We start from the raw sequence: 19,091 nt of genomic DNA, 5'->3' as shown, positions 1-19,091 counted from the left end.
ACATAATTAAAGGAAGTAGTTTAATGAATCTTATACATAATCCAAATATATCTTAGACAAATCTAATCTCTCTCTCTTTATACATACATACACACACACACACACACACACACACACACATATATATATATATATATATATATATATATATATATATATATATATATCCACTCATAGATTTTCTTCTAAATTAGCTAGAAATATGGAGGTAAAAAATTAATTAAAAAACTAAAATACAAAAAAATAAAAAAATATAGAAATACGTAAATTGAGATAACCTATAACTATTTATACTTTGAAGTAAGTTTAAATATAAAATAAAACTTACTTAAGATATTAAAAATTTATTGACTTCAAAAATTTAAAAAATTCTAGCAGTAAAATAAGATCTTACGTAAAGTATAAAGTTATTTATAAGATAAGAAAAAACTTAAATATTATATATATATATATATATATATATATATATATATATTATATTAAAAGGAATATAGTGAGGCATGACATTAAGCCAAGTGACATATTCAGAAAATGTCACTTAGAAATAGTACATGGAGAAATAATCTAAATAGAAATATTTTTACTTAGTATTTTTAAGACATGATCTAAATAGATTTTTAGACAAATTTAATAAGGATTAAAACAACTTAGATTTGATCAAATTTAATTTATGGTAGAAATCAATTAAAATTGACTCACATTCTTATACTAAATAAATTTTGATAGCTTTCCAAATATAATTATTAACTAACCACTTGATCTGCTTTCTTTCATTTCATAATTTTATTATTTTTAGAAATAGTACATGGAGAAATAAAATGACAGTGAAAATATTATCATTAGATATAATGTGTTCAAACAAATAAGAAATTAACTTTTATGATTAATATTAAAATGAATGTGGTAGAAATAGATATTAAATTAAACAAGCTAATGAAAGCCACATAACAATGTAATAATATTATGTATTGAATAATAGAATAGCAAAAATAAGGAATAAATAGAGAGAAATTAATCAAAACTTTCATCATAAAGAAAAATGATAAAAATTATTTAAATTTGAGATGAGAAAGTTGTTATTTATCTATTAAGATAAGAAAGATGATATTGTGGATAATACCACACAACTTATGTCTAACAGATAAAATAAGAACTTAAAAATATTAAAAATAGTGTGAGAATATTTATGCTAAGAATTAGTTTAGAAAATAAAATAAAGTGAAATAAAATACTTAAAAATACTATTGATAAATTTAAAAAAATTAAGAATTCAAGCAATATTTTTAAAATAAAATAGATATTTATTTTAAGATTAAAATATTTCTAAATTTATCTATATTATATTAAAGGATAGTAATTGATAATAATACTAAATAAAGTGGCAAATTAATTAAAAGTCGTATAAAACTGTGATAATATCATATATTTGATAACATAATAGCAAAAGTAAAAAAATAATTAAAAATTAAATATTAGAAATGAAAGGAAAAGACTATTTTGCTTAATATTAGAAAGTTCTTAAATTGATGATGAGAATGCTCAAACTATGGATATGACCACCAAAAATTAAAGTCTTACTAGATAAGAATTAAAATTTAAAAAATATAAAATAAATATCTAATATAAGTAATTTTATTGACTAAAATTAAAAGTCAAATTTTGTATCTTGAAACTAAAAGAGATTTTTTTTATTGCATGTAATACAAAAAATAAATATAAAAAAACTTAATAGATTTGGAATATAATAATCAAGGAACTTATATATTAATATTTTATACTAATCAAAGTTACAACTTAAAGTCAAATATGATATTATTTTGATTACAGGTAAAATATTAATTAAAAATTTCTTAGTAGGGAAGAGACTGTATAAAGAAAATAAAATAGATATAACGTGAGAATATATTAAATTAATTTAAAATTAAATAAATTAAATAATTGAATAATATTCCAAAATATTATTTATAGATTTAAATAGTAAAATAGTTTCGAGTAAGAGGATAAAAGCGTAAAATATTTTAAATTTCAAGAATAAAAAAACAATATTTATCGATAATTATTAAAAGGATAATAAGCAAAATATTAAGTCAATTAGTAAGCCGAAAAACTCACATGAAAGTATAATAATATTAAATAATAAATAATTTAATAATTATAAGCAAAGAACAAAAAACAATTGTGTAAAATTTAAAAGAATAAGACTTATTTAAGCTTTAGACAAAAAAAAAACTAATACTGAGAATTTTATTAAAATAATATAATTTAATATGTTTAAACGAGACAAATCACCACATGACATAGTTAGTAATTTTTAATATTGATAACGAAATGAAATTCAAGTACTAAAATTAACCTATTGGATTATATAAATATAGAAAAAGAAAACAGGTTATCCAATATGAGATTTGAGAAATGGTTTCATGTCTTGCTTCTTAATTAATATCTAATGATTATCTATAAATTTTATTTAGAAGGTTTGTATTTTGAAGTTATTTATACATAATTCAAATAATCCAAATCACAATCCGACATGATTTGTGTCCGCGCATCGCGCGGGTACTAATACTAGTATATTTAATAGTCATAATTGATATCTATATACATGAGATATTAATAAAGTATCCAATTTTGAATTGGATTGTAAATCCCATAAGAGATGCCGACTATATGAAGTCCTTGGTTATGGAATTTGAACTTTGCAAAATATTAAATAATGACTTATAAGAAAATCCAATATTGAATTGGATTTGGTGTTATTACAATTCCAACTTTGACATTGCACTACATGGAAAGTCCAAGTAGAATTCGGCAGAATCAAACCCATTAAGAATGGGTTACCGATTCTTTATTTAGAAAAAATCCAAAAGTTATTTTTGATATAAACTTTTACCTAAGTAAATCATTACCTCAACCAAAAAGGAAAAGAGTTTGTAGGTGATACTATATAAATGGTGATGGAGAAAATTTGTTGCATTATTTTTCTTGAGAAAAAAACCACTTTATGAAAGTGAGAGTGCAATACAAAGCCAAGAGAGAAAATATAATCACAAGAAAAATGTTTCTTGTTCTTGTACGTTTGAGTTGGAATTTTTTGAAAAAAATTTCAGCAGAAGTTTTTCGTTCAATTTGTTCGCGGGTTTCGTTGATCAAAGAGTTGATAACAAGGATCGGTCTCGGTGTGGATACGCATAGAGTCTTCGCACTATCGAAGAAATTTTGAAACGAGACTCTCTTTACCAGATACGTCTTAGATCCGATCTTTGGTATATAAATAAATTTTAAACACGAAAAGATCTGCCTAGGATTGTTATTGTCTTCCGCTGCATATTACGAATATCTATACGCAGCCCTTCAATTATAGCAATGAACTCGAGCCAAACATGTAATAAACAAATAAATCGATACTGCTTGAAATTTTTTACATACGCTACTGATCAATGGCCAACACATTCAAAAATAAAAAAATGAAAAGATTAAGGACTCATTAGTCCATAGATAGTTTTTTTTTCAGAATCTTTTTTCGAAAACGTGTTTGTCCAAACATAATTTTTCAAATAAATGGCATATCCAAACATAATTTCAAATTCTAAATATTATTTTCAATTTAAATCCAAATACTATTTTTTTTTCAATAATTACAATTTTATGTTCAAAGGCCTACTAAAAAGTTAAGAGTAATTCCACGTGCCATACATGTGGTGCACGTGCAAGGTTTTGTTACTGCAAAACAAGCTAATGAGGGTATCCTACTTACCCATGTGAGATGCATAAGATTGGACGGCTAAGTAGTGAGGATCATCCATTCGGGTCAATATTCGGGCTAAAGAATAGAACCGAAATGGGCAAGTGGGCCCACTGTGCCACTTTAATTAGTATAAACACATACCCCATACACTTAATTAATCAAGTTTAAAGTATGAAAAGTTTAGAAAGGATTTGTCTGAAGCATACTTTAATGAAAAAGTTTATGCTTCAAATCAAAGCCTCTGTTCCTCCTCTAATAGTGGCTTTTTATCTCTCCTCCCATGCCATAATCATATTTAAGAAAGTCACATTTGTTCACTAAGCAAAGGCTTTTTCCTCCCCATACACCCCTCTCCCCGCCGGGGATTGGGGCTTGCCCAAGGAGTTTTTTTTTTCCTTTTAGAAAAAAAGAACAAATTTAAAAATGAGGATATGGGTATTTGTTATTTATACTAATTTATTAAATACATGATAATATTTGTATTATCATTTAAGCATAACTAGTTAGTATAAATTCTCATTTTATTAATCACTTACAACAACAACAACAAATTTAGTGAAATCTCAGTAGATTTGGGGAGGGTAGTGTATGCAATCCTTACTTCTACTTTAGAAAAGTAGAAAAACTGTTTTCGAAAGACCCTTGTCTCAGATTAAATTTAAAATATTAATTACTTAAATGCATAAAAACTAAGACAATTTAATATAAACATCACATGCGAATAAATATTTACAATAGACATGTGTTCTTTTATATTTCTACAATCTTGGGGTTGTTTTCTTTTGGAAGGTGGGGTTATTGTATTTATCTTTCTATTGTTAGTACTGTTTCCTTTTAGTGATTTATTCGTTATTGTGTTTCTTTTTAATAATGTTGTGATTACATTACGAAGAGTGATTAGTTGAGCACCCTTGTGATTATGTGGCTTCGCCAATAATACTATTTTTCCCAGATCCTACTTACCAGATTACACTGAGTTTGTTATTATTGTTGTTGGTGGGGTTACGGTGATGGAGGGGGTGTTCTTTTATATTTCTGAGTCGGGGATCTTTTAGTGGGAGGGACGTTGATCTAATGTGATCAAATGAGATGAAATTACAAACTTACCCCTTGTGAGCCGTTGTAACAAATGTTTTAAATATAGCAGGTTTTGGTCAAAAGGAACAGTCATGAAATCAATAATAAATCTGCGCAAGTTTGACAAATCGTTCTCATTCTTAGAAAATACTGAACCAGAATATTATAGCCTAAAAGAAAGGGAAAAGATCTAGAAAGATTTTGAAAATAACTACAGAATATAGTGGCAAAAATAGAGGTGGTTTCTCTTTGGGAAAGAAATATCACATCCATGGAACTCACAAATTTAGTATAATGACATAAAATGCTCTAAAAACTACAAAAAGTTGAAACAAAAAGCTGTTTTGTTTACATTTGCAGCGACTTCTCCATATATTGGATCACTAGTGTTTGCAACTCGCAATCTTATTGCCATGATTTTAAATGTGAGCTAATTTTAACTTCCTTCAAAAATTAAGCCTGCTTAGGATAAGTTGTTCAAACTAATTCCCTTGTCCTGTTGTCCAAATTTTTGGAAACTGATATCATTTTTTCCTTTTTAAATTTTTGAGACATGGTTTTTAATGTTGAAATGAGGTAGAAATTAATTTTGCATCATCTATTCCGTTATTATTTTCTCTTTCTAATAAACATACATGCACGATTACACGTGTCTTGATTGCTATGAAAAGTTTTAAACTATCAAAGCACGTACTAATTAATTTGTTATCGCGGAACTCTTAACAATAACAACACCTTAAATAAAACAAAAAGTTGGTCAATTTAGCTCATGAATCATGTTCAAGTATTTTGTATCTTTGCTGTAGCATTAGTTAAGATGACTTATAAAATTAACATATCGTACGCAATTACAAAATCATGAGTTCATAACCTAAAAAGTGACCTCATTGGGAGCAAAACAATTTTCTTGAAAAAAAAATCAAAACTGTAGCTGTCAGACAACAGTAGGCAGTAGTAGTAGCTTATGTAGGTTGCTTAAGTACAGTGATTGCCAGCCATGTTTTAGGTGTAAAGTAGTCAATTTTAGTGAGGTGTTCAATAGGGTCAGGTCATTGTTGCCTAAAAAACCAGTTTTTTCATAGCATCAGCTGTGAAGAGAAGAGGTCAATTCTCTGTGTATGTATCATTAATGACAAAATAAAGAGAACTGATTTTAGGCTAAGGGGTAATATAGTAAAATCAAACTTGTCATTACATTAAGCTTAGATTGAGTTGACTCTCTTCCCCAGAAGAAAAAGCCCCCTCATCTTCTCTCCTTCACATTCATATGTTTTCTTTTCCACTTTTTTTTTTTTTTTTAATTTTTTGTTGGGGTTTTCACTTTTTTCATAAATTCTTTTGCCATCCAACCATAAATGCATTTCTCTCATATATTTTGCTTTTCCTTTACTGTTCTCTTTTCTCTTCTCTCTCTCAACACCACCCACCCCAAATCAAGAACCTCACCTCTCTCTCTTTCTCTCTCTCCATCTTTAGCATAGATTTCCTCCATTGCAAACCAAGCTTCCACCTTTACAGCTTTCTGAGGTCCCTAGTGCTTACACATTCACATTACCCACCAACCCATTTTTACCCACCATTAAAATAAACTTTTTTTTCTCTCTCTCTGCATTTGGCCTTACAAAGATTAGATTTTTGTCTGGCCGCAGTTTATTCCCTGTGGTCCACTTCAGCCAAACACCCTTTAGTTTTTTCTCTTGGCTTTTGTGGGGTTCTTTAGTTTTCCTTTCTGCATTGGCATATCTATGCGTTTTGAGTCTCTGTTGGTTCAAAAAGAGGCATTTCCTTTGCTTCTCAAAGAAGAAGATCAAGGGGGTTAATTAACTCTGGTTTCTATAGATCACTTTGTGTAAAGGTAACAACTTTATTGGATTTACATCTGGTTTCATTCTCTTACTTCAGTTTTAAGTCATTCTTTCCTTTAATTTATGCCCATTTTGAAAAGATTTAAACTTGTTTTAAATTAGTGATTTTTACCTGAATTCTTGATTTGTTTCAATCAGGAAGGGAAAGTGTTTCATTGTAATTTGTCACTGTTCTTAATCTAATTACTAGTATATGCTTTTGTGGATAGTTGTATCTTGATGTCAGCTGCCACCAGTTTAGTTGCCCTGTCAATGTCTTATCTTTAACTAATTGTACTTGGAAGTGTAATTAATTTAGACACTACCAACTACTTTGTTTCAGTAAAGTGTTAAAAGAAGTAAAACAAAGCCACAAATTGTAGAAATGCTACAGCTGTTGATATGTGTGAGTGATGTTACTCCTCTTCACAGTGACCTAAATTGTTAGTGGGATACAGGAGGCAATGGAGTAAATCTGACTCTGCAATTTGAAGGACAAAGCAGAATTTGTGGAAATGTCTTCTGGGGACTTAAACAGTGAATTGTCTAAAAAGACATCATTTTTAGGTCTCAAATTATGGGTTGTGATGGGCTTATGTGTTGGTGTATTTATCGTTGGGATACTCTGTATGTTGTCAATATGGATAACGTGTAGGAGAAAATCTAGGAGAACACTGGACGGGTATTCACATTGCCAAATACCCAATGTTTCCAAGGATATCAAGGTTGATAGAGTTGGCGCTGCAAATGTTCACGATCATCCTCAAAGCTTATTTCTGACTATTAATGATAAATCAAATGAAACGACATCGGAAAAGATGTTAGTCCATTTGGGTAGGAGCAAATCAAGTGATGCTGATAATATCAGCCAATGCAGTTCAATATATCATAACGAAAGGGCTTTTAGTTCGCAGTCTGGGGAAGAGGGAAGTTCAGGGACAGTGAGGAAACAACCATCCTATGGAATTGCAATGCCTTCTCCTTTGATTGGCTTGCCAGAGATCTCACAGCTCGGGTGGGGCCACTGGTTCACGCTTAGAGATCTTGAACTTGCAACAAGTCGTTTCTCTGCAGAGAATGTGCTTGGTGAAGGTGGATATGGTGTAGTTTATAAGGGCAGGTTGATCAATGGGACAGAAGTAGCTGTGAAGAAGCTCCTAAATAATCTGTGAGTATGGCTTTTAAGTAATTCTAAGGTTCTGTACATTCATCTCCATGAGTGTATTATTTACGGTCTAACGATATATGAATTGCTCCACAGCGGCCAAGCGGAGAAAGAATTTCGCGTTGAAGTAGAAGCAATTGGTCATGTTAGACACAAGAATCTAGTGCGTCTTCTTGGCTATTGCATTGAAGGTGTTCACAGGTATTTCCAGATTAAATTGTGGAATTTCTCTAAGTATGTTAAAGTTTTGTATGCTATGACTCTTTATTTTGAATAGTCTACCACCATGATTTCAGCTTAATTATGCTTTCCTTATCATTTACTTTGTTTTGGCTACGAAGGATGCTGGTTTACGAGTACGTCAATAATGGAAACTTGGAGCAGTGGCTGCATGGCGCTATGAGACAATATGGTACTCTTACATGGGAAGCCCGTATGAAGGTCCTCCTTGGTACTGCAAAAGCGTAAGTTTCATTAAATCTGCTACACAGTTTAATCTTTTCTCCAATTATTTCACATGACATTCCATTTTCCTTAATAAACCTTTTACTGCTGCAAACACTCTTCTAACTCATTTTACTCCAAGCCAATGCGGCATTGCCTCAATCTTTTTTGTATTTTTTAATTCCTAAAAGGTAGTAGTTGCTTATTAGTAATAGCTATAAGCCTTCTTTTCTGGCTCTTTCTTAATAACTTTTACTTATTTCTATTATCAGTGAAAAAGGAGATAAACGGCAAATTATACTGCACACCTTAACGTGGAATTTGTTTTATTTGCAGGCTTGCTTACTTGCATGAGGCCATAGAACCTAAAGTAGTCCACCGAGACATAAAGTCTAGTAATATCTTGATTGATGACGAGTTCAACGCCAAGGTCTCTGATTTTGGATTGGCAAAACTCTTGGACTCAGGAGAGAGCCACATAACCACCAGAGTCATGGGTACATTTGGGTATGAACTTCTCTAGTTGAAGATATTTTACTCCTACTCCATCCACCTTTGCATTTGTTGAGTTGTTTCCACAATTAGATACTCAGTTTTGTTTCTCACTTGAATTTCAGCTATGTGGCTCCAGAATATGCTAATACTGGAATGTTAAATGAGAAGAGCGATATTTACAGTTTTGGTGTTCTAGTGCTAGAAGCAGTCACTGGTAGAGATCCTGTGGACTACAGCCGTCCTGCTAGTGAGGTACTGAAAGAGAGTGATGCAATGCATTAAATTTCTTTTACTAACTTCACTAATAGAGACTCAGGGTTAAGTACTCCTTTTTTCTCCTGGTTGCTGTTGCTTCTTGTATTTACTAACAGGTATTTGGTGGTTCACCTTTGGCAGGTTAATCTTGTTGAATGGCTCAAAATGATGGTCGGAAATAGGAGGGCCGAGGAAGTTGTGGATCCTAACCTTGAAGTTAGGCCTGGTACTCGTGCTTTAAAACGGGCGCTTCTGGTCGCACTGAGATGTGTTGATCCGGACTCAGAGAAGCGACCCAGAATGAGCCAAGTAGTTCGAATGCTTGAAACTGAAGAACTTCCTTATCGCGAGGTATACTCCATATCTGACTTTCATATCTCCACTCCATATGATCTTTCTTTTTGTCTTCATTTTGGCTATAACGAAAGCTTCCTTTCAAGGAACCTGAGATATCAACCAAACCTTTTGGTGTCGTTTGGTACGCGGACTAAATTATCCCGGGATTATAGTCCCCCCCCTCGATTAATTCATCCCACCTGGGAGGCGGGATAAAATAATCCCGTTTCATGGGATAAGGTGGGATATCCAGGATTGCGTTTGGGATTAAATTCATACTGTGTGGTTGGAGGTATAAATTTATCCTGTACCGCCAACCAAATACAGTATAAATTTAATCCCCCACCTTAAGCCGCGTACCAAACGACCCCTTAGAATGTTTTCAAGTTAGAAATAGTATTCTAAATATTTGTTAGTAAGACAATGCTTTAAGCCTGCTCTAGCTTTGCACATCCATAAAGAGCAGTGTAAAGTTTCTTAGCCAAATGAAAAGGAATATTGGGTAATGTAGAAGTTTTGCTTTTTTTGTGGTGAATAGTACCACTGTTGTATTTTGTCCATGCGAACTGCTGACATAACCTCAAATAAGGTTGCAGTTATATCTTTTCACTCTGCGCTATGTCCAAATTTTATCTTTTCGTTTGAATCACTAGGCATATGAACATTTTTCGTATAAAAAACAACTATACCTCAACTTTAAGCAAGTTGAGGTCGACTATATGAATCCTCACCGTCTGTCGCTCTTTTAAGCTCGTTTTTATTGGGGTCGGCTATATGAATACTTTCAAATCCATGGTTGATATTTATGTATATGGTTTTTCAATGGGGTACTATTCTTGATCTTGAAATATATTAAAAAGCATAGTCTGATGTTTGTAACAGGACCGAAGAAACAGAAGAAGTAGAACAGCGAGCATGGAAATAGAATCAGTGAAGGAGAGTTGTTGCAGCTCAGCTGAGGTGGGGAGAGCAGATAGCAGTACATCTGATACAATTCTTGGATAGGAACACTGACACAAAGGCACATGACTCTTAAGTGGAATGTATAATTGCATCTTAACCCCACACACCAACCCCACATTGAGATTTAAAAGCTTTTTCAGTAACCCAATGAAGGATTTTCGAAGTTGGTTTCTGGAAAAGATTCCTCTGAATGACAGACGGATTGAATTTATGATAGGTCGGCCCACTTGGTATTTCAACCATTGGCTCTTCTTTCAGTGCTTCTCTTGGCAGTTTGTTGCATCAAAATTTGAGGAGTTGTTGCTGTGTCATAATACTAGTAGAGAGAGATAGAGAGAATAGAGAGAGAGAGATTGTTGATGTACAGATATATATTTTGAGGATTATGTGTTGTCCTTTCTAAATACATTTTGATCATCATTCTTGTCTCTTTTGTGGGTTTTCACTTTAGTATGTATCTACATTGGCATGCCTCTTACAATTTACTACTACAAGTTCTTTCCACACAAACTTCCCTAATGTGGTGTTCTTCATGTAGAGTATTTTCACGAAAATTGATTTGTTGATTAGTACTCCCTCCGATCACTTTTACTTTGCACATTTTAACTTTTCACGCTCTTTAATAAATAATAAATAAAGTGTATAATTTACCATAATACCTATATTAATTGATGCATATTTTATTGGATTTGAGAAAATGATTTGAAATGAGTAATAAATACTGTGGGTATAATAGGAATTTTTTTTGTCTTATCTTGATATGTGTGATAAGTAAAAATGAAAATCTATTTTTAGTACTAATGCCAAGTAAAAGTAAATGGAGGAAGTATTAGGTAAAAGAATTGGCGAAGAGCGTGTCTTAGTGGTTAGTAAAGTGTTCGGAGAACCATGAGGTCTCAAGATTAAATTCCGACAAGGGCAGAAAAGTGGCGGATCCGCATTATATATCATATGGGTGCTTTAGAACCCTTTGCTTTTGAAAGCAACACTACTACTTATACAAAAAAAATAAATAGTAATTTATACAAATATTCTAACTAAGCAACCAGTCCAAGTAGCAACTTTCAAAAAATAAGTATAGTTGAGCACCCATAATCTAAAAATCCTTAATACGCCATAGTAAAAGATATCTAGTAAAATAATCGACGTGCGTGCATGCTGGCTAGGATCAAAACACCACGTCAAAAAAAAAAAGTTAACGTTATTATAGATAGATGATAAGATGAGAGGACAATGCTTTGGTGACTTGAGATAACTTTCGTACATGAATAGTTGAAGTTATTTTTTTAAATTTTGGTAGAAACATTTCTTGGAAAAAGCAAATATTAAATTAATTCAAGGTGGCCAAAAATGATTTCATCAAGAAGTTTTATTTTCTGACTTAGAGCCCATTTGGATTGGCTTAAAAAAAGTGACTTTTAAGTATAAGTGCTTAAAAACACTTTTTAAGTGTTAGAGCTTGTTTTATAAATCAACAGTTAAGTGTTTGGATAAAAGTGCTGAAACTTAAAAAAAATTATTGAAGTGTTTGGTAAATAAGTGCTGGTAAGCACTTGTTTCTGTAAAATGACTGAAATATCCTTAAAGTTGTTAATACTATAAAGAAAATGATTATGATAATATTTTATTCTAAATTAATACATATACAAAGAATTATAATTTAGTTCATTTTCAATTTAAACTGATTGCCTAAATATAAATTATTTATTTAAATAACATGCAATAATCTATTATTTCACCAAAATATATTTTTTCGTTTAATAGCTTCAAATTCTTTGTTAACATGTAGACTCATTGAAAATATTGATTTATAATATAGTTTCACCAATTCAAAAAATGAGGGATTCAACAACAATCTTTTAAAAAAAATGTTATGGAACCAAAAAAAAAAAAACTAAAACAAAACAAAGAGTTCCGCAGTGATGGAATTTGGAAGGCACAAATTGGAAATGGTAAAGGAAAGGAGAAAAAGAAAAGATTATGGAATTTAGAAGGCAAAGATTGAAAATGGCGGAGGAAAGGAGAAAAAGAAATGATTGGGTATTTTGAAAATTATACATAAGTACCAGGGATAGCAATGTAAAATATTTGGTCAAAGAGGGGTGTCTTTTAAGCTAGAAAAAAAAAGTTGAGATTCCCAACTTATCACTTTTGACTTAATTTGGACCTTTTGGCTTAAAAACATTTGACCTTTAAGCAGATTTTAAGTTTGCCAAACACCTCAATAAGCTAAAAAATGACTTAAAAGCTGGTGGTTTGACCAGCTTTTAAGCCCATCTATACAGGCTCTTAAAGAACACATCATTATATACGGCTTTTCCCATTGTACAAACTGAGGAAACTACTTGCTAAGACACTATGGGGTCGTTTGTAGGGTGTATAAGAATAGTGTGGAATAATGTGTATTAGTAATGCAAACATTAGTTATGCAAATATTATTTTTATCTATTGTTTGGTGTGGTGTATTAAAATTATAATGCATTGCATAATTTTTTTAAAAAATAGTTGCTTTCAAAAATGCCTTCCATATTTTCTAGTTTTAAGGGACTTTAAGAACAATTTTGTTTTTAACCATGCTAATGCATGCATTAAAGCTTTGGTATTACTAATACCATGGTTTTCTATGCATTACTTATGCATAGGATAATGCCAAGTATAATGTATAACTAATTAGTTATACACAAGTTGAAAAAAGGTACCAAACAAGATATTAGTAATGCATAGAGCTAATGCTTGCATTATTTTTTCTAATACCTCCCGCCAAACCACCTATATGTCCTTGTTATAGATTAAAGAAAAGGTCTTTTGTACAAGTGAAGCTGGAGTATGCTATTCTCATTGCGGTCCCCTCTTTTGGATAATCAATCAAGTCGCAGCTGGCAGAAATTTTCTTTAACTTATATCCACAAATATCTTTGATTCACAATGATTGAACGAGAGTCTTAGCGTAATTGATAAAATTGCTATCATGTAACCAGGAGGTCACGAGTTCGAGCCATGAAAACAGCCTCTTGCAAAAATGCAGGGTCAGACTGCGTACAACAGACCCTTGTGATCCCGCCCTTCCCCGGACCCCATACATGGCGAGAGCTTAGTGCATCGGGTTGCCCTTTTACAATGATTGAGAGAGAGAGAGTTGTCACATGTAGCTGATTGTATACTTTACCACGCTCTGCAGCATTTGTCCTTGTGATTGTGGGACACTCACTCCTACAGATTGCGCAAATGGCAAATCTTTGGCCTTACAATGAACTTCAACAGTGCCACAATTTAAAGTGAAAAGCTTACTATAGTACTACTATTCCTTACAAAAACGCGCAGTTACTTCATCTTTTGGCTTATTCATAACGTGTTAGGGGTATTTGTTATGTTAAATGGGTTTCAGTTATGTTCCGCTAGTGTTGAAGCCATATGCCGATCGATTTCCGAATGAATTATTGGGAATTTGTTGAGTCAAGTAATGGTGATCAATGTCTTGTCTAGCAATAATGTAAGACGTTGTATGCCAATTTGTTTCCATTACCCAAATAGGCATATGGTTTAATTAATAGCTAAGGCTTGAGCTGGGACCCTGGGAGATTGGTTTTATTCAACATCAATACGTTTATCACGGGCTCATGCACAAGCTATAGGATCTGGTCCCAAAATATGAAAAGCCACATTTATTGGTTCCGCGAGTTCATTTAGTTAGTCTATTAGCCTATTCAGATCCCGTTTGTATTTATTAAAATTATAATATCTGAATCTGACTAATTGAAAACTTGTACTATATATTTTTTAAATGCAAGATACATATTAATTTTTACTATTTTCAATCATGATTCATGTTAAGACTTCAAATCACAAAGTCCAACCTCACAAGTTTTTGTCAGCCATATACGGAATTAACATGGCAGAGTTATAAGTTTGACAACGTTGTTAACCCTCTTGATGCTGTCAAAGTTTGTGCCTTTAAAGTTTAAAGGTTCCTTAAGTTGAAAATCAATAGTCGTTTGTTTGAGATTTTGGAGTTTTTGAGTATGGAAACTTGTTTTTTGAGTTTTTTACGGAAGACTTGCGAATTGCGGTTCACACATCTAAAATCCAAAATGACATGGGACAAGGGCCTGGCTTGTTTCGTTGCTTCATTTGTTTTTACATGGCAAACTTCATGAAAACTTATAAAGAAAATAGAGTCTTTATCCTCATCATCATCGCTTGTTTGAATACCTCGGATCTCACTACTAGAAATTCGGTAATTAGCGACCCAAAAAAGCGATCAATGTTGGTCGGTTTAGCCAAATTACCGACCAAAACTCGTCCAAACAGGCTTGGTCGCTATTTTGGTGGTCGTTTTAGCATACCGACCAAGGTTGGTCGCAAAAATAAAAAGACCAACTGTGCAATTTAAAGCACAAACCGACCAACTTTGGTCGGTAATAATATTTAATAATTTAATTTTACCGAACAAAGTTGGTCGGTATATTTAAATTACGTTATGTTATTAATTGTTAAAATTTAAAAATTAGCGAGCAAAGTTGGTCGGTAAAGTAATATATATATATTTTTAAAAAAATTAAAATTTAACCATACCGACCAAAGTTGGTCGGTAAAGTTGAAATCTGGGCAATCCTTGTTCAATAACCGACCAACATTGGTCGGTAATTTTTATTTTTATTTTTTAAAATTAAGCAACTAAGGTTGGTCGCTAATCAACAATTTTTTTTTTAATTAGGAACCAACCAACTTTGGTCGGTTTTCTTGGTTTTAATTTTGGCAGAAAATGCCTGTTTTGGCAGCTACACCACTTGCCGGCATACCAAAATCTCTAAACAACAACAACACAACAACAACAACACAACAACAACAACAACAACATCAACAACAACACAATTCAATAAATACATTAAAACTAACAAATTAAAGTTCAATGGAACTAAAAAATCCAAAACCAAGTTCAAACTTATTACAATTAGTTCAAAACCGGTTCTACTTGTCTAGTTCAAAGTATATAAAAGTGAAGGAGTGTTTTGTACAACATCATCATCATCGTCTGATGAACTTTCATCTAAAAGACGGTGTCGAGAAGGGTCTTGTGGAGGACGGGAAGAACGACCACGGGGAGGTCGAGAGAAATGATCACGGGGAGGACGGAAGGAACGCTCACGTTCAAGTCGAGTCTCTGGTGATGACTCACGAGACCGGAGCAACGAAAAAGCTCCAGTAGATAGGAGAGTTCTGATCTGAGCTTGCATGCCAAGGAACTGAGCATCTCTAATCCTTTCTCTTTCCTTGGCCACTTCTAGCTCGGATGTGAGCTTTGTCATAGTCTCCCACATAGCGGAGAGGCTCTCCCCATCAAGTTGCTCGCCTTGCGAGGAAGTCCCTATTCCTTGCATTCCACACTTATAGCGATGAAATTTCTTAGTAGGAAGCCCGTATACCTTCCCTATTTTGGACCGCCAGCAGACTCCATCTATATTCTTTTAGCATCCTCGTCCGAAGGTTGGATTGGCTCGCCCGATTCACCAGCTGGATGAGTGCGGATGAATTCCTCCACGTTAGTTTGGTAGCGACCCTATACGGAAATTTAAATTGAATTAGTATTTCAAAATTTATATAAAAGTAAATTAAAATACTTAAAGAAAAGTGAAAGCTTACATATACAGTCGAGGCCCAGTCCTCGACCCATCTTTATTGATCCGTCTCTTTCTTCTTCTTTACAATATGCGTCTCCTTGAATAACTCATCATGGTTTATTGGACGCCCCAACTTCTTTTCCTGAAAACAAATTAATTTAGTTAATAAACATAATAGATATAGTAAAATTAAAATAATTTAAGCAATTATATACCAATCTTCTTTTTATTGTCCCTAGGATGATCGCACCTCCAGTGTGCAAGGAGCCCCCCTTCTCAGATGCGTGAGCTTTCTTTCCTTTTTCGCTCTTCTCTAAGAACTTTTACGGTGAGTGATTGCCTTTGCAAATCATCCTATAAATTTTGAAGTAACCAATCAGGCTTCTTGTTCTTCTTTCTAGCTTCGGAGAAAGTATGCGACAATTGCTTGTGAGCTTTGTGATGGAAATTTGCAGCCACTTCCGCGCTATAGCGGTGTTCCCATACACACTTGCTCTGTATTTCAAAAGTTAAATATTATATGAAAATATCATAAATATAAATTATTAAACTGTTTAAAAGAACATTTATGCCTTAAATTGATTGAAAATTTGCTCCTTCAACGAGAATGAAAAATCAGTCCAAGTCGCACAAGGTCCATCATAAAGCTTTCTGATGGCTTTGGTGATTATCCTCGTAGTCTTATTACTCGGGATGAACCTGCAATTTAACAATAAAACACATTAATATCTTAGTAAAAACTTTACAAAACAATAAATGCAAAAATAATAAATAACTCTTACCCATCACCCTCAAGGACTATGATGATCCTGCCATATCGATCATAATGCACCTCCTCGTCATCATCCGCATCATCGTCCGAAGCATGTATATCAGAGGCATGTGTGGGCGGTGTAGGGGGGTCAGAGCTACTACCTCGCATGCGAAGGCCTGAAATAGATGGAGTCGATGATGAAGATGGTTGCGATCCCTATGACTGAGACATAGCTGGATGGACCCCAAGTGGCTGTGATACTGATGGCTGTGACCTGAGTGGCTTTGATCCATGTGGCTGTGACAGATGGCTGCGACCCACGTGGTTGTGAGGCAGCTGGACTGTATGTCGGACGTATAGTCCTATGGCCCTGTGATGAAAGACCTGGTGTTTGTACGAAGGTATAGGGCTCGTGATGCTATGGAAGCTCAGTATAGCCGTCGGGTGGAGGATAAGACATAGGTATAGGTATAGGCATCTCTGAAGAGGGTGGAGCAGATGGAGTATTATTTTCTACCCTCCTCTTTCCCTTCCTAGCCTTTTCTCGACCCCGAGAACCAGTAGGGTTATTGTTACCTTGATCCTTGCCTGCCATTTGCATAATATAATACATATTTAGATTGAAACATATAAGAAACTAGCTATAAAATGAGAGTTATTTAAAAAACCAACTTTTTAAATCTCTCGACGTATTGTTCCTTGTCCGATAATTCTTCGTCCTCACTTGTTTGAGCTTTATCAGTTGATTCTTCGTCCTCATTTTCTATAATTCTTACTTCATTTATATCAACTTCTTCCAATATGTGTTCAGGATATTCCAAATCATTTTCTAGCTGATCGTCCACTATTTAGTAAACACTGGAGATATCGTTTTGATATGCAATATCTAACACATTCTTGACTTTCACCCTACCTACAGGCTTAGTTTTTATTACAACCCACCAATCGGACTTATTCCGCTGCAATGGATAAGGAGCATAATACACTTGCCTAACATTATGTGCAATTATGAAACGATCATAGCAATCATACTCCCTCGTATGATTAACCTCAATTATGTTGTATTAGTTGTATACTCTTGTACCTCTTGTTGGATTTGGGTCAAACCACTTGCATCTAAAGAGTATCAATTTCTTATATGGCCAACATGTATATTCTAGTTCTATTATTTCTTTGAGCACATCTTAATAATTAATATCTCCAGCTTGGTTGTCATCACCACCTTGAACCCACACCCCGCTGTTGTTGCTATTTTTATTTTTAGAGCAATCCTCTGTATGGAACTTATAACCATTCACTACGTACTTAGACATTGTTGTGACCTGAAGCCCAGGTCCCCAAGATATATCTATCAAAATTGATTTACACTATTATTTGGATCATTTACCTACATAGTGTTAAAAAAATTCATAAGTTAGCATAACTTACAAACATTATTTACTTACATAGTGTTAGAATATTATCGGGATAAACTTACAAATTGTTTGAACCACGTATCAAATCTCGTATATACAACATCATGGCCAAATTGACCCACAAAGTGACTATGACACATCAAATATTTTTAGTAGTTGCATCGAGATGTAATCACAGTAAATTTTATATTTTGATAACTAATAAATCAATACTTACTTGAGAAATGGTACAACTTCGGGACAATTTAGCAACACATGAAGTGTAGCTGACTTGTACTCCATATCACTCAAACTTCTCTTACTAACATCCTTAGAATATCAGCCTGGTTGATTGAATATGGACATTGGCGGATATAATAGATCATTCACACATTTGATGTGTGCCTATTGGGCCTATTCCTAGAACATGGAACGTTACTCCCAAAATAATAAGAACAAAAATGAGCAATTTCCTTTGCAAGATAAGCTTCACATATAGATCCTTCAATCCTATTCCTCTGCTTAATAAATTGTTTGCATTTGCCAATTGTCCTACACAATGTCATGTTAGCCGAGAACATTCAAATAAAACAAAAAATTACATCAAACTTATAATATTACCTCTCAAAGGGATACATCCATCTGCATTGAACAGGCCCTCCAAGTCATGCCTCGTGTACAAGGTGGATTGGAAGGTGTTCCATCACATAAAAAAAAACTACATGGAAATATCTTTTCCATGTTACTAGAAGTTAGACGAATGTTCTGATCTATCCGGAGTAGGTTTTATTCCCTTAATGTGGTAGAATACAAGTCTTTGAAAAACAAACTAATCTCTATGATGAATTTCCAAATTCTTTCAGGCAAACCACAAAATGCAATAGGCACTAAGGTCTCCATGAAAATATGATAGTCATGACTGTGAACACGTGATTTTTGCCCTATGAGAACTACTCCCAAAAATTCAAAATAAAATGGTTTTGTGTTGTTTGTGATTTATT

At 33.1% G+C, this 19,091-nt stretch overlaps 1 protein-coding gene across 1 annotated transcript; it reads left to right on the top strand.

The window, feature by feature from the left end:
- Nucleotides 1-6,181: 6,181 nt before the first annotated feature.
- LOC104244658 (probable receptor-like protein kinase At2g42960) lies at nt 6,182-10,752 on the top strand. The gene is made up of 8 exons (XM_009800129.2): nt 6,182-6,677; nt 7,125-7,834; nt 7,928-8,032; nt 8,173-8,295; nt 8,612-8,782; nt 8,893-9,022; nt 9,167-9,376; nt 10,244-10,752. The coding sequence occupies exons 2-8, from the start codon at nt 7,182-7,184 to the stop codon at nt 10,364-10,366; spliced, it is 1,515 nt and encodes a 504-aa protein (XP_009798431.1). The 5' UTR covers nt 6,182-6,677; nt 7,125-7,181; the 3' UTR covers nt 10,367-10,752.
- Nucleotides 10,753-19,091: the final 8,339 nt, after the last annotated feature.

Source organism: Nicotiana sylvestris, chromosome 7 (genome assembly GCF_000393655.2).
Source record: "Nicotiana sylvestris chromosome 7, ASM39365v2, whole genome shotgun sequence".
Classification (NCBI taxonomy): domain Eukaryota; kingdom Viridiplantae; phylum Streptophyta; class Magnoliopsida; order Solanales; family Solanaceae; genus Nicotiana; species Nicotiana sylvestris.
Note: the sequence above shows the minus strand (reverse complement) of the source record. Positions and strands in the feature narration are given on the sequence as shown.